This window comes from Eublepharis macularius, chromosome 4 (genome assembly GCF_028583425.1).
Source record: "Eublepharis macularius isolate TG4126 chromosome 4, MPM_Emac_v1.0, whole genome shotgun sequence".
NCBI lineage: Eukaryota > Metazoa > Chordata > Lepidosauria > Squamata > Eublepharidae > Eublepharis > Eublepharis macularius.
In genome coordinates, this window is record NC_072793.1 from 15,871,564 (window position 1) to 15,898,862 (window position 27,299).

The window sequence follows — 27,299 nt, forward strand, 5'->3', positions numbered from 1 at the left end:
ATGAACAGATAAATCCTAGCTTAAAATTCATTTGATTTCTATCTGTCCCCACAATCATGAGATCAACATAATTTATACTACCCCACGGATGCGGAGATCCTAACAAGATTGTCAGGAATTTAAAGGGAATGTAAGTGGCGTGCCTTGAGTCGTCCATAGCCTATGACAAAAAATGGTAATAACTGTAAATATCCCCTCAATAGGTCTTAAGTATTAGGAAATGGCTCTGTCAAAAGGGTTCAAAAGAAGTGACTTTGTCCCTCTTAACTGATGGGAAGGAGCAGATATCTGTGAAGAAAGTAAGTGCAGTTGAGATGCTGGAAGAGTCAGAGCAGATGGACAATGTTGTGAATTGTTTGAAGTATGGAGAGGTATAGGATATCTCTCCGGATATCTGATGTGGAGTAATGATATTCTGCACTATATATGCTACCTATATATTTGTAAATAAAGCAAATTCTACAAAAACACCACAAAGTCTCCCATGCTCTCTTTCCCAAAGGAAACAAACCAACCTATGTAAGCACTACTTCTGGAACTCCAGAGCACTTGGGGATGGGGGGTGTACATAACATGATAAATTAAAAATCAACATGACAATTACCTTCTCAACATGGGAACATGTCAATTTCTCTCCAGAATAAACTTTTCAAAAGTTATAGAGGAATAGACCAGCCTGCAACCAAAATGAGTCTTATGTGATTAATGAATTTATTGTACTCTCAACTCGACGTGGGCACGAACAGAAAAAAAATGAACATGGTGTTCGTTGTTCGTTGCCATCCATGAACTACGAACATTGAAGAACATGATCCTGTTCACCAACATGTTCGTTATCCATTGTGCGTGGGGGCCAGCAGGCTCTCCTCCAGCCATCAAGTTCCGTACCGCACCACTCCCAGAAACCCTACCTAAGCAGGCAGCAGGAAAGGTACCAATAAATAATAGATTGGCCCCAGAGCCTAGCAGCAGCCCTAGAACCTGAAGGGGCAGATCCCTATCACACCACACACAAAGAAAATTCAAGCTCCAATACACTCACCCTGTCTCTCTAACAGCAGCTGTCTCTCCCTGAAAGCCAGAGCTGGGACCCCCCCTCCCCGCTGGTCTTTTTCTCTTGTAATAAATTTGAAGGTCCAGTCTGCTCTTGGAAGGAAGACCTGCCTATTAAGCTAAATTGGGTTTAGATTGGGGTTTCCAGGGCAACAGCAGGAGTTCAGAAAGAGTTCAAACAATCCCTGCCTGAGTTGCCAAGGGAATTGATTGCAGGTGCCAGACTGTCTGGCTTGATGAACAGCAACGAAGAGCAACGAATGAGGCTTGCAACGACCACCTGTTCGTTTAGAATGGGGCCTCACGAACAGCTTGTTCACGAACAGCAGATTGGGCAGTTCGTGGGTTTTTTTCGTTCGTATTGCTGTTCGTGCCCATCTCTACTCTCAACTGACAAAGCTGATCGTGGCTCATGAAAGCTTATGCCACAATAAACCGGATTGTCTTTAAGGTCCCACAGACACTATGCTTTTTTAAAAAAATCTTGAATGGCATACCATTTTTGAGAAGAAGGAACATATGCTCATGTCTCTTCTGCGCAATCTAAAACTCATCATATAGCATAAGTTAATCTACAAGTGCTGTGTGTGCTGTGAAGCTACTTCCCTTATCTGATGATGAGGTGTGAAAGGGGAAGGGGAGACTTTGGGGAAGTAGGCTTCCATTCCTGATCCCCACTTTTGATATCATCCCTGACAGAGAACAGCAACAGTGGAGAGAAAAAACATGACATAACCAGAATCGCAGCCAGAGTAATTAAAATTAGATTTTATTGATGACCTGTTAAAACAGACAAAAGATACACACCTAATTAGAAGGAAGTCACCCATCTACGGGGAATCTCTTGTGAAGCAAATGGAGAACTTAAAAAAAACATTTTCCAAAGAAGATGGAAACAAAGGCCGTTTTCACACTGCCTACCAGCCACAGAACATTGCGCTGAGCTCCCGGAACGACAGTGTCTTCCTGGCGCGATTTTGCACGAGAACTGCCAATCGGCACGATGTTCTGTGGCCGGTAAGCAGCGTGAAAACAGCCAAACATAACATAGCATATAAAACTACCTGTGTTGGTTTAGATAAGGGCCTAAGAACATTACTGGTCTTCAAGTATCAATTAAACCAAGATCTCTTGGGTATCAGTGAGAAAACTCTGATAAAAGAGTTCAGAATGTTTCATAAGAATACAGGCCTTATCAGCATTACAACTTAAATCAGCCTTCGAATAGCTTGTCATGGCTCGCTTCAAAGAATTGTAGCGGCTGAACTCTGTAGAATGGCTATGCCATTTCATCATCATCAAAGCAATCTTTAGGAAGCTTTTTCACAGTGGAGCGACCACTGGGCAGAGACAAACTGACTTTGAGGGTGGTGGTACTCATTTATGCAACTTGCCCAGGAGTGGTGCTTCTGGTAATCTTTACAGCAAAGTTATCACAGCATCCGTCACTGCAAGACAGCTGCAAAGGACTGTTAGCTTTTCCCTGGGTAGAGAGGCGATGGCCTGGGTAATGATTTTTACTACTAATTATTATCAGGACTGGAACACCAATTAGCTGCACATCTTTGGCTTCGTTAGGATCAATTAATCCTCAGGGTAGACAACATGGATTACATATTCTCCTACTAACACATTTCATTAGCCTTACAATTATCCAGACATAGGATAGTCCAGAAGCTATAATTTTATTATTATAGCCAGTTTGGTGTAGTGGTTAAGAGCACAAGACTCTAATCTGGAGAGCCAGGTTTGATTCCCCACTCCTCCACTTGAAGCCAGCTGGGTGACCTTGGGCTAGTCATGGCTCTCTGGAGCTCTCTTAGCCCCACCCACCTCACAGGCTGTTTTGCTGAGGAAATAATAATGACATACTTTGTAAACCACTCTGAGTGGGCATTAAGTTGTCCTGAAGGGTGGTATATAAATTGAATGTTATTATTGTTATTATTAAAAGCTTAGACATTTATCAGAATGCACTTTCTTTGTCATCTGGAACCAAAAGGCACTGCATCAAAAATATCTTCCCACAGCAAGATTTTTTTCTACATCAGTGTTAGGTACAAGGCCTGTGGTTGAACAGAAAGCACCTGATGCTATAGCACTGTACAGGTGTGAGCCTAATCAGTGCTCGGAGAGGAGACCACAAGGAAATACATGTAAATATCTCTTTAAAAAGAGCAGAATATAATTATAATCGGTATAAATACAATAGTTCCAAAAGGCTAACAAAGTAGGAATTTCTTAGGATATATTTGGATGTAGTAAAGGGTTACCAAGAAGTAGAAGGTGGGACTGAAGCCAACAACAAGAAGGAAACAAGCCAAGATACATCTTGTAGTCTTGAATTTTGAATGAAATGTGTATCCGAGTTCATTATTTATAAGCCACATGGTTTGATGCTGGAGGATTCACATTGATTATTCTAATGCACCTCCTTTTAACAGCATGGTTCGTCAATCAAACGGTAGGTGATTATGCCTACTGGTTCAAGGCCAAGAAGGATTTAGCCATTTTTAAGTAGGTCAAATCTGAACGGCTTCCCAGGCTTCTTGTTACCCTGCTTTTCCTCCTTCTGTCTGGTTCTCCCATGGGCAAATAACTTCTTTCGCAGAATCCTTGACAGCCCAGTGACTGCTCTCCTCTTCCACCTCATAGTCTATGGGGTAGATTTTGCTCTCCAGGGGAACGTCTACTTTTATCCGGAAGAAGCTGGGATGCAAATAGAAAACTTATCACACACAGAGGTACCTTCAAGAGTGTGTTCAAAGACTACAGAGAGTAAGCAAGGCGAGGAATTTGGCCTTGCTGTTGGAAAGGCAACGAAATGTGGCTCTGCTCTGGTTAGACCTCACCTAGAGTATTGTGTTCAGTTTGGGGCACCGCAATTTAAGAAGGATAAAGACAAGCTGGAACATGTCCAGAGAAGGGCAATGAAGATGGTGAGGGGTCTTGAAATCAAGTTTTATGAGGAAAGGTTGAAGGAGCTCAGAATGTTTAGCCTGGAGAGGAGACGACTGAGAGGTGATATGATAACCATCTTCAAGTACTTGAAGGGCTGCAATATAGAGGATGGTGTGGAGCTGTTTTTCGTTGCCCCAGAACCAACAGCTTGAAATTAAATCAAAAGAGTTTTCAGCTAAACATTAGGAAGAACTTCCTGACAGAGTGGTCCCTCAATGGAACAGGTTTCCTCAGAAGGTAGTAGGCTCTCCTTCTGGAGATTTTTAAGCAGAGGCCAGATGGCCATCTGACAGCAACGGTGATTCTGTGCACCTGGGCAGATCATGAGGGGGAGGGCAGAATGGGTTACATCAGTGCTTAGTTCTTGTGGCCTTCTTACATGTTCAGGGCAATACCGATCACCATCTTGGGATCAGGTAGCAATTTCCCACAGGGCAGTTTGGCTAGGGATCCTGGAGGTGTTTTTCCATCTTCTAGGCATGGAGCAGGGGTCACTGGGGCAGTCAGGGGGTGGGTGTAGTTGTGAATTTCCTGCATTGTGCAGGGGGTTGGACTAGATGACCCCAGAGGTCCCGTCCAACCCTATGATTCTATGATTCTTCAGCACACCAACCTCTCAATTCTTACCCTCTATAGTTACTTCAGGTTTTTTGTGCCAACTAAAAGGACAAGCAGAAGGCTTGCATTCTGATCCGATAGGCATTACTTATCCATTTTATTTAAAACATTTCTGTGGTGCTTTCCCACCCAATTCAGGGTCCCCAAGGAGGCGAACATTAAAACATGAGAACATTTCAAACAGAACGCATTTAAAATACAAATGAATGCAAACTATTTAATACAAATAAAGCACATGAAGACAATGGGATTAACTTCCATGTGGTGACTGGACAGCCAACGTGGCATAGGGGTTAGAATGTCAGAATTTGGGAGACATAGGGCCAAGCTACAAGTGACGAATGACACTTGAACGGCAAGTGGATTGAGTGGAGGGCAAGTGAACAGGGAGAAATACACTTGCCGTTCAAGTGTCATTCGTCATGTGTAGCTTGGCCCATAGTTTTAAATCAGCCGTCACACTTGCTGGGTGACCTTTGGCCAGTCACTGTTAGTCACTGTTAGTCACAGTTTGGTGAGGACAAAATAGAGAATGGAGAACCGCGGATTCTGCCCCGAGTTCCTTGGAGGAAGGCCGGCATATAAAATGCACAAAATGGGGTAGGGGTATTGGTGACTTTAGTCATATCCTTGTGCACCACATTAATAACCAGACACGAAGCTTCCACAGATCAATGAAAGGAGCGAACGTGCATGGACCACTGAGGGCCCTGAGTGGAACAAGGTCATGCAAAGGGTTTGAGCCTTGCAGAGAAGTCACGGAGCACCACGTGAAACATGCTTCAACTTGTCCAGACTGAGGATGGGGACGGAATTCTTGAAAGCTTGAGACCTACCACCTGTTGGTACAACAACCCTGCCTGTCTTGGCTACTTAAATCTGGGGTGGGGGTAGACTGAGGCAATAAATGCCTCCCTGAGAGCAGGGGTGGTTGCCCCTGCATTGAATCTGGAAGTGGCGTATTCATAGAATAGAATCACAGAATCACAGAGTTGGAAGGGGCCATACAGACCATCTAGTCCAACCCCCTGCCCAGTGCAGGATCAGCCTAAAGCATCCCTGACAAATATTCATCCAGCCTCTTCTTGAAAACTGTCAGCGAGGGGGAGCTCACCACCTCCCTAGGCAGCTGATTCCACTTTTGAACTACTCTGATGGTGAAAAAGTTTTTCCTAATATCCAGCCGGTGCCTTTGTGCATGTAATTTAAGCCCGTTGTTTCGGGTCCTACCCTCTGCTGCCAACTGGAACAGCTCTTTGCCCTCCTCCAAATGACAGCCTTTCAAATACGTAAAGAGAGCAATCATGTCCCCCCTCAACCTCCTCTTCTCCAAACTAAACATTCCCAAGGCCCTCATCCTTTCCTCGTAGGGCTCAGTCTCCAGACCCCTGATCATCTTCGTCGCCCTCCTCTGCACCCTCTCGATTTTGTCCACATCCTTTTTGAAGTGAGGCCTCCAGAACTGCACACAATACTCCAGGTGCGGCCTGACCAAGGCAGTATAGAGAGGGGCTATGACCTCCTGCGATTTCGACGCTATGGCCCCTTTGATACAACCCAGGATTGAATTGGCCTTTTTTGCCACCGCATCACACTGACTGCTCATATTTAGTTTACAGTCCACTCTTACTCTAAGATCTCTTTCACATATACTACTGCCCAGAAGTGTATCCCCCATCCAGTATTTGTGCTTCCCATTTTTGTGGCCCAGATGTAATACTGTGCACTTGTCTTTGTTGAATTGCATCCTATTCACAGCTGCCCACTTCTCCAGAGTATTCAGGTCTTGTTGAATTTTAATTCTATCTTCTTGGGTGTTTGCTAGTCCTCCCAATTTGGTATCATCAGCAAATTTAATGAACAGCCCTTCCACCCCTTCATCCAGATCATTGATAAAAATATTGAAAAGTACCGGGCCCAAAACCGAGCCCTGCGGCACCCCACTGGACACCTCCCTCCAATCTGATGAAACGCTGTTGACCACCACTCTTTGGGTGCGGTCCTCTAACCACTGAACTGTCCTATAGTCCGGTCCACAGTCTTCCAACTACTCTGAACCCAGGGAAGTTAAACAACTACCACCTAGTCTTAAATGTACTATTCTTGAGCAAGCTGATTGAACGAGTAGCAGCTGAGTAACTTCAGGGATTCCTGAATGGAGAAGATTGTTTGGATCCATTCTAATCTGATTCCGTGCCTGAATGAAACAGCCTTGGTTGCCCTGTGGATGATCTGCTGGAAATGCTTGACAGAGTTTAGTGTCATATTGGTGGCAGCTCCACCCAAATCTCCAGATGACCCATCCTGGCACCTTTATGTAGATGAAAAGTACAGGGGACAAGATGGGACCTTGTGTGACCCATAAAGCCAGAGGTCTTGGGGCAAAGCAGCAGTTGCTCAGCACCACACATTGAAACCTGCCTTTGAGGTAAGATTGAAATCACTCCAGAACAGGGCCTGCAGTCTCATCCCCAAAAGTTGGTCCAGAAGGATACTATGATCGATAGTATCAAAAACTGCCAAAAAATCCAGGAGAATTAATAGGGTCACACTCCTCCTGTCCATCTCTCGATGTAGGAAATAAACGGCTACTAAAGGCTCAGGTGTAGAGGTGGGCACAGACTGGGAAATGAACAAACATTTAATACGGACGAGGCTGGTTTGGTATTCATGAACCGACGGGTCATGGGACACCCATTTTCCATGGACCCCATGGACTTTTCGCCTGTCCGTTGGTCCGTGGTCCGTTCAAGCCTACCCACCCTGCTGGCAAGCGGAGTCAGGAGTGCTTTAACATTTAAATCCCAGCAGTCAGCTGGAGCAAGGGGAGGGGATAAAGCGCTCTTGGCACAGGCCCAGACTGACGAACTAGTCGGTTTGTGAACCGGCACTGGACCGTGAAAAGTTCGTGATCCATTGTCCGTGAAACGCCACGGACCATGGACCCACGTCCCGTGGGTTTTCCCCAGTCCATGCCCACCTCTACTCAGCTGCCCAGTCCTTAATTGAGTCAATTTTCAAGATTCAATTGTTGTATTGTCATCTGCTGGTCTGAAGTGGGTGAGCATATTTTTTTCCCTTGCTATGTTGGGTATGTCAGGGAGGCAGGCAGCTTCTTTCATGACAATTCTGCAGGTTACAGGATTTCTCTGTGACGAATCTTACAGAGAAAGGAGCTCCTTAGAGGCCAGAAGTTGGCAGCCCTAATTATTTCTACTCCTAACATGTGATTGGAACTCCCAGGACAAACGCAGGTGTGCACCCACACAGTTGGCAAAATCCATGCTGGGAACATGGGGTAAAGAAACAGCCAATGGAGAAAGTATGAAGCATTCTTCCCCACTTAGTTCCTCTCACAGAAGTTGTTTTTCTTTTTTTAAAAAAATCACGGGTCCCATGTAGCATTTAGCTAGTCTTTTGTTAGTTGTCCATAGCAATACCTCATTTACCACACAAATCAACATGCAAAAAATAAGAATTGGTTCTAGATTGAAAGATGAAGCTTACCAAAATGGCATTATGTTTACCTAACGTGAAATATCCTCTCTCGTTTCAAATTTGCTTTAAGTTAAGGGCATATTACATGTTCTCAGTTCAACTTTTATGCGCTAAAGTGAAGTGTGGGAAATTAAGCGGGAACCTTTTTAAAAAAAATAGGCTGTACAGTATATTTAAATTAACCATGCTAATTTTATACACCAGTTTAGAGAATCAAAAGGCGTCATCCTCAACTAACTAGGTTTTTTTTATTTTAAAAAATGCTAAAAAGTTGTGTGAGGAATTGGGCATGAGCCATGGCGCAGAGCAAGAAGGCTTCCCTGATACAAACTAGAGTTGATGTTGGACAATATTGACAAATGGGGTTGTTATGGCTTTGAAGTAGCCACAGGGAACAAAGAATTATGACATGGTGGAGAGGCAGGAGGGCTTAACCCTTTCTCCTGTCACTCCCCTCCGCCCCGATTTAAATCTTGCACACCGGGACTGCTACTTTTCCCCTGGGAGAAAAAGTATGGGCGTTATATGGATGCTTCTATACTTTCGCCTGGGGGGCAAAGAGAAAAAAATGTCCGTTCTACGAGGTTCTGAAAGTTGTGGGGTTTTCTGAAATAAGACATTCCCCATCCTCAGGCTCAAAATTAGCAATTTACAAAGAGACGCAAGGCAAAGCCAACGGGAGCAAGGGGTACTTACCTGGGTGCTTTTTTGGTCTTTGGCTGCAGCTGTTGGTTCAGAACATCTAGCGGCTGAACTTTCCCATGAGCCATTGCAGAGCATTTGGGGGACAGAGTGGCAAAAACTGGTGAGTTCAAGCATCCCCGTTTCAAGAACCTGCTGAGGGACGAGTTCACCCGGGACTTGGGTGGGGGCTTGGCGTCAGAGCCCGCCGGGTCCAAAGAGCAGGTCCCTGGTTCGGAATCCGCAGAGATCTGGGTACTTTCTGTTATGGAAGGAAAGGGGTTAAGGCTGGTCCCAACGGTGTCCCAATTCTTATCTACAGCAGAGTTTTTGCTCATGGGAGAGGGGCAGCTGGTGCTGTTTGGCAGAGGGACACGCTCAGGGCATTGAAGAGGAAGCTCGCTCAGGGCTTGGCAGGAGGGAGGGAAAGGATTGGAAGGAGACGGATGGTCAGAAGTACCAGTGTACACAGCCAGGTGGGGAACTGGAGCGGTAAAATGGCACAGCTGCAGGAAAGAAAAAGAGAACATTTACAGCACAGGAGAAAGCATGGGGTTTCCTACAAAGCACTGGAGCCCAAGCACAGCTACTTCCACACTATTGGCCAGCACACTATTTACACTCATCTGTTCTAGTTTGTCCAGAGTCAGTCGCCCCGGACTCGGTGGCGCAACCCTACCTCCAACAACCCGACCAGTCGCTGCCCCAGAGATCCCCAAATCCCCAACCCTTACCTGGCATGGGAGCACGGCAGGGGGAGTCGGAGGGGAGAGGTGGGGCAGCCAGAATGGACAGGCGGCAGCAGGAGGGCTCAGAGAGTCAGAGGAGCCGGTGGGATGCACTGCTGCTGCTGCCGCCACAACCCACCCAATAGCTGAGCTGTGTGGTGGCACAGTAGCAGCTCCGAGCCTAGCTGGGCTCAGCAGCGGAGCGAACACCACAGGCAGGCATGCTGCCGGGGCCAGCGAGGGAGGGGCCTGCTGGGAGGATACTGGGCCAGGCCAGGCCAGGGTAGGGCAGCAGGTGACGCACAGGCCGTGGGGGTGGGAACTGAGGCAGGTAAGGGAGGACACCCCATTGGAGACTGGTGGAGGGAGGCGGGAACACCTCACGGTGGCGGATGAGCCCACACACAATGGAGAAAGAGTAACACAGGTGGGGGTGGTGAAGGGAATAGGGAACAGGGAGAGGTAGGCAGGGACTGGGCACCTTCAGGGGTGGAGGAAGGGACAGGGGGCTATAAAGGGAGTTATCCCAAGGAAGCCAGGGAGGAGAAGATGGCTGGCATGACGTGAGAACAGAGAGAGGGTGAGAGAGTCACAGCCAAGCCAGCAGGAGGAGGACCAGGGTGTTGCAACCCCCATCCCTGCTAGCTCTGAGGCCAAGGGAGCCCCCGTGTGGTAGCCCCAGGAAGACGGCTGAAGGAGGGCAAGACAAGTCTGGTAGCAGAGCGGCTCACATAGTTCAATAGAATACTTCTCTCTGCTTCTAAGAAAAGTGCTGGGCTGTTTTCACACGTCCTTATTGTAGCACCATTGTATTGCAATTATTCCACTATACTCTCAGCTGTACAAACATCCTCGTAATCCACCCTTGAAAACCCGTCATCCTCCTGTAATGTTGTGTTTTCTTTGAGCACACAGGTTTCCCGTTTATTCCGCTGTGTAACTCTTCTTTAACGCTTTTGTTGCATGCATGAGAATGCTTGGAAACACTTCTCCAGAGACCGCCCACTCAACCCCTCCTCCTTTTTCATTTTCTGCCCCCTAAGAAGAGATTTTCCCGCCCACAACCAGGAATCCTGCAAGCACTTGCAGGCTCCTGGAAACAGTGCTCTTGGTTCTTGTTTTTTTTTTTTTAAAAAAAAAGGCAAAATGAGCGGGAAGGTGTTTTCGTCAACTGGGACGTGAGCTCATCCACTGCCCACAATTGCACTTTTTCTGTGGAATGTGAACTTCTGGTGGTGCAACAAAGTGGCACAAGTCAAGGCAATGAGAACAGTGCATCATGATCACGGGATCACACAAGTAGCGGAATCATAGCATAAAATTAGTGGGAAATTTAGGGCATGTGAAAATGGCCCTGGTCACGGTAACACATCCTACAGTTTACTGAGCAAGGTTTGAGTCCAATAGCACCTGAAAGTCCAACAAAAATTTCCGGGGTATAAACTCCCTTCATTAGATATAAGTAGGAATGGAGATCTCTGAGTTCACTATGAACATGCCTACAAGTTTTGCCTTTGGCTCATATACCACTTACCTAGGGATTACAAATACAGAACAGAAGGCATACGCATGCATGCATATACACACGGAGAAAGTTACAGTTAAAAACATTTTTTTATAATACAAGCATGCAAAAATATATTTTGCAGTCATCTCAATTCCATCTCAGAAACTATCTAATACAATTGCAAATGATGTTTGTGTTCATTGTACAATTATGTGACCAAGCACATGGCTTTTAAATAATGTCTCAGCCAAGAGATCTTTCTTTTTTTTAAAAGGAGCACAGTACCATAAAGCAACAAGGTTAAGAGCTAAAATTTGAAATCACATTTGGACCTAAAGGACCGCTTCAGAAGCCTATAAGTGACATATCACTTAAAGTAACAATCATACCCCTCCAGGCCAAAGCTGGCTAGTCTTTCCTTAAACTCTTCTCACTATGATAATTCCCCCCAAAAGGTAGGTAGCTTTCAAAGTTATATAAACGGCCTTTCTGTTTATTTTGAAAGCTAATTTGGGCATTAAACTCCTATAAAGTTGTTTATCTGTATCAATGTATAGAAATGTGTTGGCCCCAAATGAAGCAAGAATAAGCTCTAAAGGACTCTGACCACATTCTCAGTTCATAGACACCACTCTCCTCATCTCACTAGTCATTATTTATTTTATTGTATTGAATAGGTTACAGTAGGAGAGATGCTCCAATACTACTAGTAGTACTGGAGCAATACAGTACTCTAATACTACTAGTAGTATTGAAGCAATATTGATTTCTTCCATCCTCTTCTTAACATCTTGTGATAAAATTTGAGCTCAAATTAGTCATTGTTTCTGGCGCAAGGCCCTCTTTGTTCCCTTCTCACTCCTCCATCTCAGTTCATAGGATCAAGCTATTTGTTTTCTTCTGATTTATTTTTTAAAATATTTGTTCCCCACCTTTCCTCGTGGCTCGAAGTGGCTTTCACATAACAATTAACACATTGCAGATTAAAACCAAGTAAAACAAAACCCCTCTAATGCTTCCCTCCTCACAAAAGACACCTGCTGTTCATATCTCATCAGAAGCAAACAAGAAAGTCTTGCAGAGCCTCCTAAAGATCTCCAGTGAGGAAGCTTCCCTCACCTCTTCAGGGGTCCCATTCCACAGGGTGGGGGGCACAGTGGAAAAGGCCTGGGCTCTGACCAAGGTGGGCCACCCTAGAGAGGGAAACAGCCATAAAGTGGCAGCCTGAAGGCAGTAGTTGGCCCACAGGAACGTATGGGAAGAACCTGTCCTTAAGATATGGGGGCTCCAGGCCATGAACATGAAAACAAAATGGCAGCCAATGTCACTGTTTTAGAATGGGCGAGATATAGGCTGATTCAGCACACGTTGGATAATGCACTTTCAATGCACTTTGAGGTGGATTTTTTGTTCCGCACACAACAAAATCCGTTCCAAATGATCTATAAAGAGGATTGGAAGTGCATTATCCAATGTCTCCTATGTTGCCATGATATTATTTCCATCTGTGTGATTGGAAGTGACATCACTGTGTCATGAGATGCCCTAGAATTTCCCTGAAACTCTATGGACCATCCATCCCCCCCACCCACCCACACACTGTACTCACCAGAGTGAAGGCAAGCAATGGAGCGCTTGTCAACCCTAAAGGCGCTTACATTTTTTAAAGGTGCTACTGGACTCTTTACCATTTTACATTTTTTAAAGAGGGGATGGCAATTTCTGCAGACTTCCCCTCCCACTGCAGACCCCCTCCCACCTTGCTGTTCTTGAGGAAGTAAATTCAGGGACACAGATCAGTATACTTCAATAATAACCATAACTGTGCTTATGTACTGCTCTTCTCAACAGATTAGTGCCCCACTCAGAGAGGTGGACAAAGTCAGTGTTGTTATTATCACCACAATACAGCTGGGGAGCTGGGGCTGAGAGGAGTATGGTTGTTGTGGGTTTTCTGGGCTGTATAGCCGTGGTCTTGGCATTGTAGTTCCTGACATTTCGCCAGCAGCTGTGGCTGGCATCTTCAGAGGTGTAGCACCAAAAGACAGAGATCTCTCAGTGTCACAATGTGGAGAAGATGTTGGCAGGTAATTTATATCTACTCAGGAAGGTGGGTTTGGGCTGAGTCATCCTGTAACATCTCTGTCTTTTGGTGCTACACCTCTGAAGATGCCAGCCACAGCTGCTGGCGAAACGTCAGGAACTACAATGCCAAGACCACGGCGATACAGCCCGGAAAACCCACAACAACCATCGTTCTCCGGCCGTGAAAGCCTTCGACAATACACTGAGAGGAGTAGCTTACCCAAAGACCACCTACTCCGCAGTAGTGGAATTCGAACCAGCAGAGTGCTAACTCGCAACCCAGCCACTTAACCACTGTGCTAGAGCAGCTCTCTCATTCGTTTACACTATTTACACAATTTTATGTTGCAGAAGAATTCTGTATATATTTCTTTTCCTCTTTTCTGCACCATTCTATGCCCAGTAACACAGGAAAAAGCATCCTGTCAATAAAAAAACAAGGAGTCTTAAGAAGCATGATGAAAAATTAGAAAAAACAGTATCAGAATGATTTAAATGGAAATCCCATCTAAACCATCCATCGATTTTAAAAAATCTGTCAAAATAAAAATGTCTTTACTTGGTAACTAAACAGAAGCTTGGTAGACCTAATTTTAACTTATTTGTATGTCTCCTTTGTACTTCTGGAAATGTTGGTAGCTGTTAAACACATTTAACATAGGCAATGCTCCCCTACTGAAAAACTTCAGCTTCATAAAAAACTATGCTACTGTGAACTTCAGCATCTCTTACAAATTCCTTAGTGGTCTTTTGTCACTTCTTCCTAGGTATGGGGGTGCACATGCCTTTTTCTCCTGTTCCTTTTCTTCTTTTAAACAACTTTAAGATAGCAGAGAAAGAACCTGCTGATGCAGTTGTTGTGGTGTTCGTATGAACTCTTGAGTATTGATAAAAGAAAATGTGGAGCAAGGAGGTAGATACATGCAGAATTTTATATATTAGGTTATCGCAGAAGTCATGGAACAGCACTGGAGAAGCAGGTCAATGAAAGCCAGCAGGAAGAAGAGGAGTTTGAAGAGTGTCTAGGGATGATAACAAAAACCTGCATAGTTCAAGAAGAATTCAACACTTTCACTGTAATCTCTTTCAGTGAAAAGATATGAGTGTTTTCCTTGTATAGAAGGTTGGTTCGAATTATGTTTCTTATCATTTTATGTTTATGCGTTTTATTTATATAGTTTTATTTATGTCATTTATTGTCCGCCTTTCTCACTGAGGCTCAAGACAGATTACACAGTGTGAGATTAGTACAGTCAATATCAGGAACATTTTCATAAACAATGCATCAGGGTAAACAGATACAAGTCACAAAGACATAGCATTAGTAGGAATCCAATACAACATAGTGGTGAGGTCTCTGGTTCCTAACTCATTAGCGGATCATCTGAGATCCCTTCCCTACAATACAGCCTTCCTATCTGAGTAAAAAGCCTTTTTGAATAATTCAGTTTTGCATCATTTGTGGAAAGCCAGGAGAGTGGGGGCTCTCCTGAATTCCTCAAGCAGGCCATTCCACAGGGTAGGAGCCACCACAGAAAAAGCCCATGTGCGAGCTGCTGTTTTGTTTAATGTGTCTTAAAATAACTGGCTCTTCCTTTAAATTGCGACTTTATATCAGTTAATTAAACAGCCATGATAGGAATCTAAAACAAAACTGAATTCTACAAGGAAGCATTTTAAGTAGAGATGGGCACGAACTGAAAAAAACCCAAACCATGTGGGTCGTGGTTCATGAAATTTCACGAACCCCAAAGCACAAACGTTCACAAACCTGCTCCTGGTTCACGAACCGGTTCGTTTGGTTCATGAAAACGTCACATCCAGGTCAGAAAATCACCACTTCTGAGTCAGCAGAAGGTCACTTCCGGGTCAGCAGAAGGTCTGCAGGAAGTCCATCCCCTGTTGCCTAGGAAACTGATTGATTGGCAGTGACGAACCAAAAAACAAACCAAATGAACCAGCCTAAAAGTTGGTGGCGGTTCATCAGAAATGGGATCTGACGAACCGTGACTCACGAACCACGAACCGCCTTGGTTCGTGCTTAATTTTGGTTCATATTTTGGTTCGTGCCCATCTCTAATTTTAAACCATCATCAGTTTCATTTGACAACCTTGAAATATGAATTTCCCCCCATTTAGTCTCTCTCTTATACCACTTACAATTTTATAAAGCTGTAAAATTTCCTTTCGAAGTCATCTTTTTTCCAAGCTAAGCTAAGCCTTTTAAGTAAGTCTGCATGGTTCAATTAGTATTTGATTACTTTAATCAAAATGGGAGAAGTTTCCCTCAAAATCTCTGCTCTGCGTGCCTTAAAGGTGAGGTGTATTGCTTCTATAGACAGAGCTAGTTCTGTTCTGGCACCTCATTTATGGAACTCTCCCACTGCATACGTACCTCTACTCTTCAGATCTCAGGTGCCAGGTGAGCAAGTTTTTATTTTCCTGATCCTTTGATGGCATTTAAAATCACATTCATTCTGCTAGTTTTGTTTGATTTGGATTGTGGGGGGCGGGTTTCTCATAAAATGATCTGCTAATCTCATATTGCTTTCTACTTTTTAAAAACTGATTTTGCTCTTGTCTCTTCATGTGTAATTTATTTCCCATTTTTTCTGCCTTTATTGTTCAGGGTTTGCCACGGATTGTTTAAAAGAATTTCTGCCATGTGACACTGTTAGTTTTATTATTAATTATGGCATTGTTTTTAGCATATTTTATAATAATGTGTAAGCTCTGGTTAAGAGCACAGCATAGAAACCTTTTAAATCAAAATAAAATTTAACAGGAGTGTCTGAAAATTAAGGGCCAGGTGTTGGTGTGGTGTTTTTAAGCTTATTTTGATACATTACTTTTAAAGTAACATTCTTTTCTAATGATGCTTCTGTTCATTAAATTCTATCACACCTCTTGCAGCATTTAAGAAATGAATATATTAAAGTTTGGAAAATATCTACTGTAGTACATTACTGTTAAGAATGGATGGTTAATCAACTAAACAATTTTTCATCAGCGGGTAGCCCTACTTAAAAAATCCTTCCTTCCCTGAGTTGATTGAGGTTTATGATCAACTTACTAATCACTCTATGAATACATCATTTTTACATGAGGCAGCTAGAACTGAATACTTCCAACATGCTGGCTCACTCTAGATTTATGTAATGGTATTCTAAAAGTCAGTTTATTTTCAATCCTTGCCTAATAATTTTAACATATTCACATGATGTTGAATACAGCAATCATCTGTGCCCGGTGGGCCACAGTCTATGCATGTGATTGCACATACATCTATATAGGAAAAGTATGATCACCCAAATCCTTCTATTCCTATCATTAGGTGGAAGCAGGGATTTTTTTCAGTGGGAACACGGTGGAACAGAGTTCCAGCACCTCTTGAAAATGGTCACATGGCCGGTGACCCCACCCCCTGATCTCCAGACAGAGGGGAGTTTAGATTGCCCTCCATGCCGCTGGAGCAGTGCGGAGGGCAATCTAAACTCCCCTCTGTCTGGAGATCAGGGGGCGGGGCCACCAGCCATGTGACTATTTTCACCAAGAGCAATTTAAACTTTAAAAAACTCGCCCCTTGTTCCAGCTGACCCAAAGTGACATCATTGTGCGGTCCTGAGTTCCACCACTGAGTTCCACCACCTCTTTTCCCAGAAAAAAAGCCCTGGGTGGAAGAATAGCTTAAACATGGGCATATTGAGCATCCAGATGTGCATGCCTATACCTGTTACAACCATATCACATTGCATGCATAACAGTCCTCTAAGGCAACTGCCAGATTCGCCAAGAGTTTTTAACAAACTTTCTATTAGGGTATCAAGATCTCTTCTCTGAGTATGTGCAACCCATTTCAAGTCCATCAATAAATATAGACCTCAAAATATATTACTTTACACTTAACGAGACCATTCTGTCACTCAGTCACTTACTATGGAAATATCCTTCAACAGCTCTTCACAATCGGCGCAGGATTTTTACTATTCTGAATGTTTTGGTATCATCTCCAAACTTGGTAATCTTGGCCATTTCCACACTGCTTACCGGCCACGGAACATCGCACCAAGCTTTCAGAATGACAGCGTCTTCCTGGTGCGATTTCGTGCGAGAACTGCCAGAATGACAGCATCTTCCTGGTGTGATTTCGCGCAAGAACAGCAGTTCTCTTGCGAAATTGCACCAGGAAGACGCTGTCGTTCTGGGAGCTTGACACGATGTTCCGTGGCCAGTAAGCAGTGTGAAAACAGCCCTTATTAAGAAAACTAGTACAGCTTTGCTGAATCAGACCAAGATTGTATCTACATGGTGATGATTTTCTGTGTTCCTTCCCCTGCCACTGGAAAGGCACAGATATTTGCGGCAACAATGAAGTATCTGCATGGTAGTTTTCCCTACATTTTCCATGCCACAGCCATTCTCACACTTCCAGAGGGCTTTTTGAGACTTAAAAAAATCAGTAATTGACATATTGATATAACATTATGGCATAGTGATGTGTCAATTACCAGCGTAGCTTAGGGATAGTGGTATGTCAATTATCAATTTAAAAAACAAAAAGCCCTGCAGTGTCATTGGGTGGAATGATAGATAGGAGCGAATGAGAAAAGAAAAATGGTGCTGATATGGGAGATATGGTCTGCAAAAATGTGCACTTTATTATCCACATAGTATGTAAAGACAATTTCATAGAATCATAGAGTTGGAAGGTACCTCCAGGGTCATCTAGTCCAACCCCCTGCACAATGCAGGAAATTCAAAACTACCTCCCCCCATACCCCCTGAGACCGCTGCTCCATCCCCAGAAGATGGCAAAAAAAACTCCAGGATCTCTGGCCAGACCGACTTGGAGAAAATTGCTTCATGATGACCCTAAAGTGGCAATTGGCACAACCCCAGCATGTAAGAAAGGGTCACGAGAACAAAGCACTGATGTAACCAATTCTGCCCTCCCCCTCGTGAACTGCTCAGGTTCACAGAATCAGCATTGCTGTCAGAGGGCCAGCTAGCCTCTGCTTAAAAACCTCCACCTCCCGAGGAAGCCTGTTCCACTGTCAGGAAATTCTTCCTAATGTTTAACCAAAAAGTCTTTTGATTTAATTTTAAGCTGCTGGTTTTAGTCCGACCTCCTGGGGCAGTGGAAAACAACTCCACGCCGTCTTCTATCTGACAGCCCTTCAAGTACTTGAAGATGGTTATCATATCCCCTCTCAGTCATCTCCTCTCCAGGCTAAACATACCAAGCTTCTTCAACCTTTCCTCATAGGACTTGGTCTCCAGACTCCTCACCATCTTCATTGCCCTCCTCTGGACACGTTCCAGCTTGTCTATATCCCTCTTAAATTGTGGTGCCCAAAACTGAACACAAAACTCTGGATGAGTCTAGCCAGAGCAGAGTAAAGCAATACCATCTCTTCACGTAATCTGGACTCTAGACTTCTGTTGATACAGCCCAAAATTGCATTTGCTTTTTTAGCTATCACATCATGCTGCTGACTCATGTTCAGTGTATGGACTACAACACACACACACACCCCGCCCGATTCTTTTTGCATATATTACTGCCAAGACAGGTCTCCCCCATCCTATAATTATGCCTTTGATTTTTCTTACCTAAATGCTGAACTTTGTATTTATCTCTCTTGAACTTCACTGTTTTAGCCCAGTTTTCCAGCCTGTCAAGATTGTCCTATATCCTTTCTCTTCTTCAACCATATTTGCTACCCCTCCCAATTTAATAAGCGTTCCCTCTATTCCTTCAGTTTTAAAATCATTTATAAAAATGTTGAACAGGTCCCAGAACTGCTCCCTGAGGAACTCCACTTGTCACTCTTCTCCAAGAGGATGAGGAACCATTTTCGCGTTTTCCAGGACCATTTGCCAAAATTCAGTTACTTTAGGACATTCCCACCAAAGATGAACATAATATCCCTTTATCCTCTTACAATGCCAGCAATTTGAATTCATTCCCTTAATCATATAGGGCAAATGGGAAGGTGTCCTATACCATTTCAATCTTCCCTCGTCATATGCTCTGTTTTTGCCATGTTCAGCAGCATTTCCCTCATATGAAAAAATGGAGAAAAAGTAGGAATTGAGCAGTTCTTCCCTCTCTTCATCACCTGTTACAATTTCATTTTCATGTCCCTGCAATGGGCCTACCGTGTCCTTGCTCTTTTTCTTGCTTTGAACATAAGCAAAGAACCTTTTTTTGTTGTTTGTAGCATCTACTTCTAGCCTAAGTTCATTCTGAACTTTAGCTTTTCTAATGCTCTCCCTACAAGCACTGGTTATGTGTTTATATTCATCCTTGGTTATAAGTGAAAAATAAATGGTATGTTGGCCCCAGAAACCTAACTAAAGGATTTCATAGTTGGGCCTTTAGCAGAGTATATTGTTTGCAGTTAAAGTGTGATCATAGGTGGTATGAGCTGGTTATGCTGGCTGGTGTGAGTGCAGGAAAGAAAATAACAAACCATACACTTGCTTATATTTAGAAAGAAAGCAGGAGTTCTTTATTGTGGGAACTCCATACTCTGATAGGAAAGGAGGAGAGATAGATCCTATCTACCTATCTAATCTAAGGATGGACTCAGATGGCAAGACAAGTCCTGCATCTATTGTTGCAAAATGGAGAGAAGAGAGAAGAAGTGTGGAGTGACTGTGGCAAAGACAGGAAGAGAGGGACTTCTCGAGGAGGAAGTCCTGAGAATAGCAATCTACACATCAAAGGATAGTCAGAGCATTAAACAATAAACAGAGTGCCCTGACCTCTCTATCTTTCTAACTCTTTGGTTTGTCCCCCTCTGAAACCTGAGGAAAGGGACAGCACTCAATGCTCCTATTCTAACAATAAGGCCCCCCTTCCATTCTCTAAATGAGTCTTTTTTATTTCTCAAATCTTTAGAAAGCTGTTTATGGAGCCATCTTGGCTTCTTTAGGCTCTTCCCATTTTTCCTTCTTATAAGAATGATTTGTGATTGTGCCTTCAATATTTCGCTTTTAAGAAACTCCCACCCCTCTTGAACTCCCTTCTCCTTATTTCTGACCGTGGGATTCTGCCCAGCATAACTTTAAGTTTATTAAAATTTGCTTTCCTGAAGTCCAATCTACATGTCTGACTACGTAGTTTTTCCCTTCCCCAAGACTGTAAATTCCAAAATTACATAGTCACTACTATCCGGGGTAGTGATCATTCCCAAAAGAACATGCCAAACCAGATTTGGAAAGATCATTGCAAAACACGGGGAAACATGGCGTCATGTCTGTACCCCTACATCCATGCCATTGTTCTATGTAGTGAACCATTGCTAATGCTGTACCTTAACGTCATTTGGCAAATGCCTTAACCATCACTTTCGTTTCACAAGCATCCTGAGAACACAGCTGTCTTATCTCCTTCCTTTGAAGCTCCCAGAAGCGACCTTGCACTGTCTGAAATGTTACAGTTTAATCTTATGCCTTTTGTCCTGTCTAGGCTGATGTATAAACCCTGGAAGAAATTCCCAGACCGTTTCCCGCGCAAACCTGTGGTTTAGGTGGGAGGGGGGAAATGATTGGGTATTTAGAGATGTACTTTCTTCAATGGTTGTTGTGGATTTTCCGGGCTGTATCACCGTGGTCTTGGCACTGTAGTTCCTGATGTTTCGCCCACAGCTGTGACTGGCATCTTCAGACTGATTTGACACTGAGAGATCCCTGTCTTTCGGTGCTACACCTCTGAAGATGCCAGTCACGGCTGCTGGTGAAACATCAGGAACTACAATGCCAAGACCACAGCGATACAGCCCGGAAAATCCACAACAACCATCGTTCTTCGGCCGTGAAAGCCTTCGACAATATACTTTCTTCAAGTTTCTATTCCTGTCAAGGAACATGTACTGCTTAGATGCTTTCCTGCTTCTGAGTAATCCTATGGACATATATATGGAAATGATTTGATTTCTGAATAGAACCATTTAACCAAGAGCCTGGACTTCTTGTTGCAATGGTACAGGGATCTGTCCACCATATCCTGTCATCCACAGCCTGGCACATGGAAAGTGGCTGCTTAGGAAAGGATCCCCTGTGGATGCTGGGCAGAGAGGGGACCTGCTGTGGTTTAGACACAGAACCAGAGCAAAACCTCTGTGTGGAACTAACTCAAGGGTCATTTAGTCCAAAATTCTGTCTTCTATAGTGGTGGTACACACAAGCCAAGCTGTTTAATACCATGACAGCAGAGCAAGAAACGGTTAACTCTCCCATCCTGGGGGCAGGGCCAAACTGATCTTTATCCCTTATCAGAGGAGACACTCCCAGACCTTGGAGAAACTCAACCAAAAACATTCCTTTCTTTTTAGTTCTATGGGTTCATTACATATCTTACCATAAATATAGCTATGCCCTCAGTGAGTCTGAATTCTTGCCATATGTTCATGGAGTGTTGTAGAAAACTCAGTTGACAAGGAAAAAAAATTTACTTCCATGCAAGAAGACCACAGTCCTATACTCTTACTGGGCTCAACAGGACTGACGTCTAAGTCAATGTACGTTGAATCAGGTGATACGTTCTCTGGGTTTAATTAAGGAGCATTTGAAAACTACCTGGCTCTGTTATTGCTGTATATGAAAGGACCTAATTAAACCACATTGAATATATTTCTAATTAAGCCATATTACCTATATTTTCATCCTTGACCTAGATGGCCCTGACAAGCCTGACTCTTCAGATCTCAGAAGCTAAACAGGGTCTGCCCTGGTTAGTACTTGGATGGGAGACCTCCAAGAAAGAACCAGGTTGTTATGCAGAGGTAGACAATAGCAAACTGCCTCTGTTAGTTCCTTGCCTTAAAAATCTCAGGAGGGGTTGCCATAAGTTGGCTGCAACTTGAAGGCACTTTACACACACACAACTATATTTCAAAAAGATAATGCCCTGGGACTGAGATATATAAAACGACTACAACTGTATTAAAACAAATTGTGCTTTTCCAATTCACTTGGAATGTCTCATCAATGTGGTACAAGGGTTATAGTGTTGGACCGGGTCTGGGAGACCCAAGTTTGAATCCCTACTCTGCCATGAATGCTCACTGCGGAAACTTGCCCCCGTCTCTCTCTCTCAGCCTAACCTACCTCACGGCACTGTTGTGGTCAGGATAAAATGGATGAAGGGAGAATGATGCTGTAAGTTGCTTGGGCTCCCAATAGGAGAAAAAGTGAGATATAAACATATCTATAAATAAGTCTTTTGTATATGTACGTAGCAGTGTTTTAACAAAGAAAAACTATTTGAACTAAAGTGAAAAAGCCAACAGCATGAAAACAAAATTGAACACGCAAAGAAGCCAAGACATGACAGGCAAGCGCAATGATCTTTTCTCTTTCTAGCTTTATTTGACCTAAAGGAATCAATGAAAGAAAATGTGACAAATCTGGGTAAGAAAAAAAAGGGAGAGAACACAAGTTCTGAAACTTGTGGAAACCCATACCTTCTTGATTAACCAGAGGTGAGTCCATTTAACAGAAAGTTAAAAGGAATGATGCTGTAAAATTTGCTGGTATATTTTTACCCAGAACCAGCCAAGGACAGAATAGTTGAGTTTTGAGGCAAATACATGTTTTCAGTTAAGTTGTATCCTTTAGCTCACTGGTTTTCAAACTACCTTCCTCAAAGGAACCCTTTCCATGTTGACTTCTTTCCTAAAGAATTCCTTCCTGTTACAAAGAATTCTGGGATATGTTCTAGAAGGCAATCTCAGCTCCTGCAGGGCGCTTGGCCAGGACTCGTATACTCCTGCATGAACTGAGAGTGTGATATAGAATAAGCACAACAATATTCTGCCAATTTACTTTGCAAGATAAATCTGTAGTAGTAGGAACGCTCTCTTTCAGGTAAACCAGTCTGCCATTACTGATCTTCCAGTTAAGGAACCCCAATAGCTTCCAACTGACTGTTGGAAAACCAGTTTTCATTTATTCCATTCTTGGTCTTGATGACATAGAGAAGCAAAACAAGATGAGGTGGCGTCTTTTAATGAATAAATATCTATCACTGTGTTTTCAGACTTCAAGGTTTGTTCAGGTCTGCTTGTGGAACACGTGCTTAAAATTACAGCAGAATTCCTGGGCTACATTTGTCTTTGATCCTATGGAAATCACCCATAAACTGTTTTATGATCACATTCTTGTTATCATAGAATCATAGGTTTGGAAGGGACCTCTAGGGTCATCTAGTCCAACCCCCTTCGGTATGTTCTTATGGACCGTTTCCACACTACTCACCTTCAATCGGAACGCTGCGGAACGTTGCAGAAGATAGCGTTTTCTCGCGCAAGTTTTGCGCGACGTCGCACAAAACTCGCGCTAGAAAACACTATCTTCCGTGTTTTTTTCGCAATGTTCCGCGGCGTTCCGATTGAAGGTGTGGAAACAGCCATCGTCTTCCTGGCTATGGTGGGACAATGAGATAATCCCAATTCACAAAGCTTTTCTGTTATTTTGCAGGAAAGATGACTAAATGGAAGCGATGTGAAAGACAGCACTGCAAATGAGCCCAAAGATGGATTAAATAATAGAGATGGAAGCTGTAGAGCTGAACTAACCTGGTGGAGAAACAGGTGGGCCGTTGGGGCCCTACAGAGAACTCACATAACCCCTGATGCCATTTGGCTGCACGTTTCATGCCTCTGTAATGTGTCAGGTGCTGCAGTGCTTACCAATGCAGACAAACTATGTGCTGAGCATTTAATTCACATTTACTGGATCTTTCTGGGCAAGTATTCAGATTCTGTCTCTGCTCGTGATGGAGAAAAGAATTTCCAATCATTTCAGCACTTGAGTCTCCAGAGTTCAGACATCAGCTGTTTTTGGCTTTTGTTAGTCCCCAGCCTATATACAAGGCAGGGAAAGATGTGAGACTGGCATGAACTATCCATTTCACTCAGCAGGACTTTCACACTTATTGCAAGTGTGTCCCAGAGGGGAAAAGAGACACCTGCCTGGTATACCAAGACCCAGCTCTGGACCGTCACTTGGTGTTGACTAACTTTAATACTAGAGAAGATATAAAGCATATTTCTCACATATACAGGCCCCTGTTGATTCTAGTTTGTGGCAAACTGTGTAAGCCACTGTCACACACAAGATGCACACAGCTGGTCTGCCATGGGCTGGAAGCATCTTAGGGCCAAGCTACAAGTGACAAATCACACAGGTTGGACACTTGTCAGCTTCCCTCAAGTTTTGATGGGAAATGTAGGCATCCTGGTCTCGCAGCTTGGCTCTCCGACTGCTGTCCAATGGACTTTTCAACTGTCACTTGTCCAACATTCCGCCAAGATGCCTACATTTCCCATCAGACCTTGAGGGAAGCTGACAAGTGTCCAACCTGTGTCATTTATCACTTGTAGTTTGGCCCTTAGTCACAACACAGGCTTAGCTGCTTATTGCAATCATCATAAATGTCTGTGAAAAGAGGCCCGAAGATAGCTATGCATGAATGGCAAGGAGATTCATTCCCATTCCTTCCACCAGACTTCCTCACATAGTTTTGAAGAGGCTACATTCCCCACTTTGGGAAAGTGTTTTTGTAATGAAAGCCAAGTGACCGTTTGATTTAGGAACAGGGGAGAAGAAATGGATGTCCACCATTCATCACCGTATGCTTTAATGCAAAACCACATGCTTTAGGAAGAATCTCGAGTTGCCCACAGTGCCCTGTTTAAAATAAGAGACAGCTGGTATAGTGCCAAAACTTGTTAATTTTTGCAGACAAATGGTACTGAACATGCTCAGTAGCAGCAACCGACTGTTCTCTAACCTTTTAGCTGCCCACAATTGGTATCAGATTTAACCACTTGATGGAAACGTGGTTATAAAAAAGTCTAAATTAGTGGAAACCAGTGGAGAGACCAAGCGATGTGCTCTTTTGACAAGTAAGCAGGGCTTTTTTTCTGGGAAAAGAGGTGGTGGAACTCAGTGGGTTGCCCTCGGAGAAAATGGAAACATGGCTGGTGGCCCCCGCCCCCTGATCTCCAGACAGAGGGGAGTTTAGATTGCCCTCCGCACCGCATGGCATGAAGGGCAATCTAAACTCCCCTCTGTCTGGAGATCAGGGGGCGGGGCCCCCAGCCATGTGACCAATTTCAAGAGGTGCCGGAACTCCGTTCCACCGCATTCCGGCTGAAAAAAAGCCCTGCAAGTAAGTGTTCTTGTTGCCCTAAAATAAAACTGAAGAACGGTGTCACCTTATACAACTATAAAATTAATTCTATCATATGCCACTGAACTCAGGTTAGTCTTTAAGATGCCACAGGACTCCTGTTTTATTTTGTTACTGCCGCCTAAGTAACAGAAAATGGCACTGAGTGGCCAATAATGGCAGACAGCTGTTTTTGGGTGCTACACCAGCAATCGTCTTTACAACTGAGCCACGCCCCTATTGGATACTCACACCTTGCTCAAACGAAGGGACATATGGGCAGCGGAGCGCTTTAGATTTCTTAGAAATTTTCAGATTTGTAGCACATACACAAGATATACTCATGTACTCCATGTTATCGAAAAGGGACTAAAAACTGCAGACTCTTAACAGTCACTAGTACAACATACATTTAAAAATGTGGTGGGAAGGAGGCTCTCTTTTGTTTTTATCCTACATGCAGGTGTGACAAGGTGATTACAGAACTATCAATCGGTAAGTAATCTTATGTAGGGATTCCCACTACAGTATCTGAACGTTATCATAGTCCTTTGCCTCCAACTGAGAAAAGAAAAAGTCTTGGCAATGGCCAGAAGCTATAGCAGGAAAATAGATTCAGTTCTGCCTTCCGCCTCACAGCACATTTTTTTCCAGCCTCCTTCCTTCATCACTTGTAGGCAGCGAGAGAAGCAGCAGCCCCCGTTGCCATGGTATCTAGATTTCTGAATTTTTGTTCTGCGAAGGACGTTTTAAGCAGTTTATAGAAAACATTGTTTTCTTGGCTTGTAAAACGAGCCTATTTGATATTAGAAAAGTCACTGTGAGGTTCACAATGTGACTCTTTTGCCACCTCTGATTCTATCAGCAATCAGTTAAGAAGTGACACTACTTTGGCTGCCATGGCAACAGCATCCTCCTGAGAGGAGGGAGGTGGGAAGAGAGACATGGACCACTAACGAAACACTACTGCCACCTGCAGGTAGGATAGAAGAAATGCAGCTCAAATCCCACCAGCATCTTCACAGCTCTGCCAGGCCTCCCCCCCACCGCCCCACCGCCATATGATTTACAGCCTGGGGACCCTCCTTAACGGACAGGGGCCTCCTATCTGAGCATGTGCCTACGATCCAGTTTGCTCAGAACCTGGGTGATATCCACAAAGAGTTCTGCTTCCCTGGCCTTCTCTTCTTCCTCCCATTGCCTCACGATGACAGGGCTGGGGCTAGAGCGGAGCTGCTTGCGAACAAATGGATTAGAGCTACAGAGAAACAAAGGGAGGGAGGGAGAAAAAAAGAGGGTTAACTGTGAATGACAGTGTATCACAAATGAAGCAGAGGGCAGGCAGAGAAGCAGGGTGTTGAGAAATATCAAACCAGCTTTGTGTGGCAACCCCTATATATAAAAGCGATTGTCCTAGGATAACATCCCTATGCTTATTGATTTGTTGAAGTAGCAGAGATGATGGATCAGAGAGTGAATCGAAGTGAAAGAAAGGCAGGAGTTTCTACTAAGTTTGGGCGTTTCTGATTTGTCTCTCTATCAACTTGAGATAAAGACAATTCCAAACTTTATATTGCAAGCGCACTTGCTGCCCATTCACCAATATGCTGGAGTCCAGGACCACCTATAAGACTAACAAAATTTGTGGTAGGGTCTGAGCTTTTGTGAGTCACAACTCACTTCTTCTGTGACTCACAAAAGCTCAGACCCTACCACAAATTTTGTTAGTCTTATAGGTACTACTGAACTCTTGCTCTTTTCCACTGCTACAGACAAACACAGCTACCCATCTTGATCTATCACCAATATGCTAGTCCTGCCTCAAACGTGACGGTTCGATGGGATGTACATGCAGGGGTATACGTACATCTTTTAAAATCCACATGCACAAATCTAAGAAATCTGACCCTAAGATATGTTACGTTAGTGTACGGCAACATGAAAAATTTGGAGTAGCTCTATGTGCACACATCAGCAAAAGCAT

General features: G+C 43.8%; 1 protein-coding gene across 1 annotated transcript in view; it reads right to left on the minus strand.

Annotated features, from left to right (window-relative positions):
• Positions 1 to 1,806: 1,806 nt before the first annotated feature.
• RGS9 (regulator of G protein signaling 9) overlaps positions 1,807 to 27,299 on the minus strand; it is a 103,152-nt gene continuing 77,659 nt past the window's right edge. Inside the window, exons 17-19 of the mRNA XM_054977026.1 lie at positions 26,459 to 26,573; positions 8,827 to 9,317; positions 1,807 to 3,762 (exon numbers count right to left, since the gene is read on the minus strand). Of these exons, the coding sequence (XP_054833001.1) occupies positions 3,606 to 3,762; positions 8,827 to 9,317; positions 26,459 to 26,573 (763 nt within the window). The 3' untranslated portion in view covers positions 1,807 to 3,605. The remainder of the gene's footprint in view (positions 3,763 to 8,826; positions 9,318 to 26,458; positions 26,574 to 27,299) is intronic.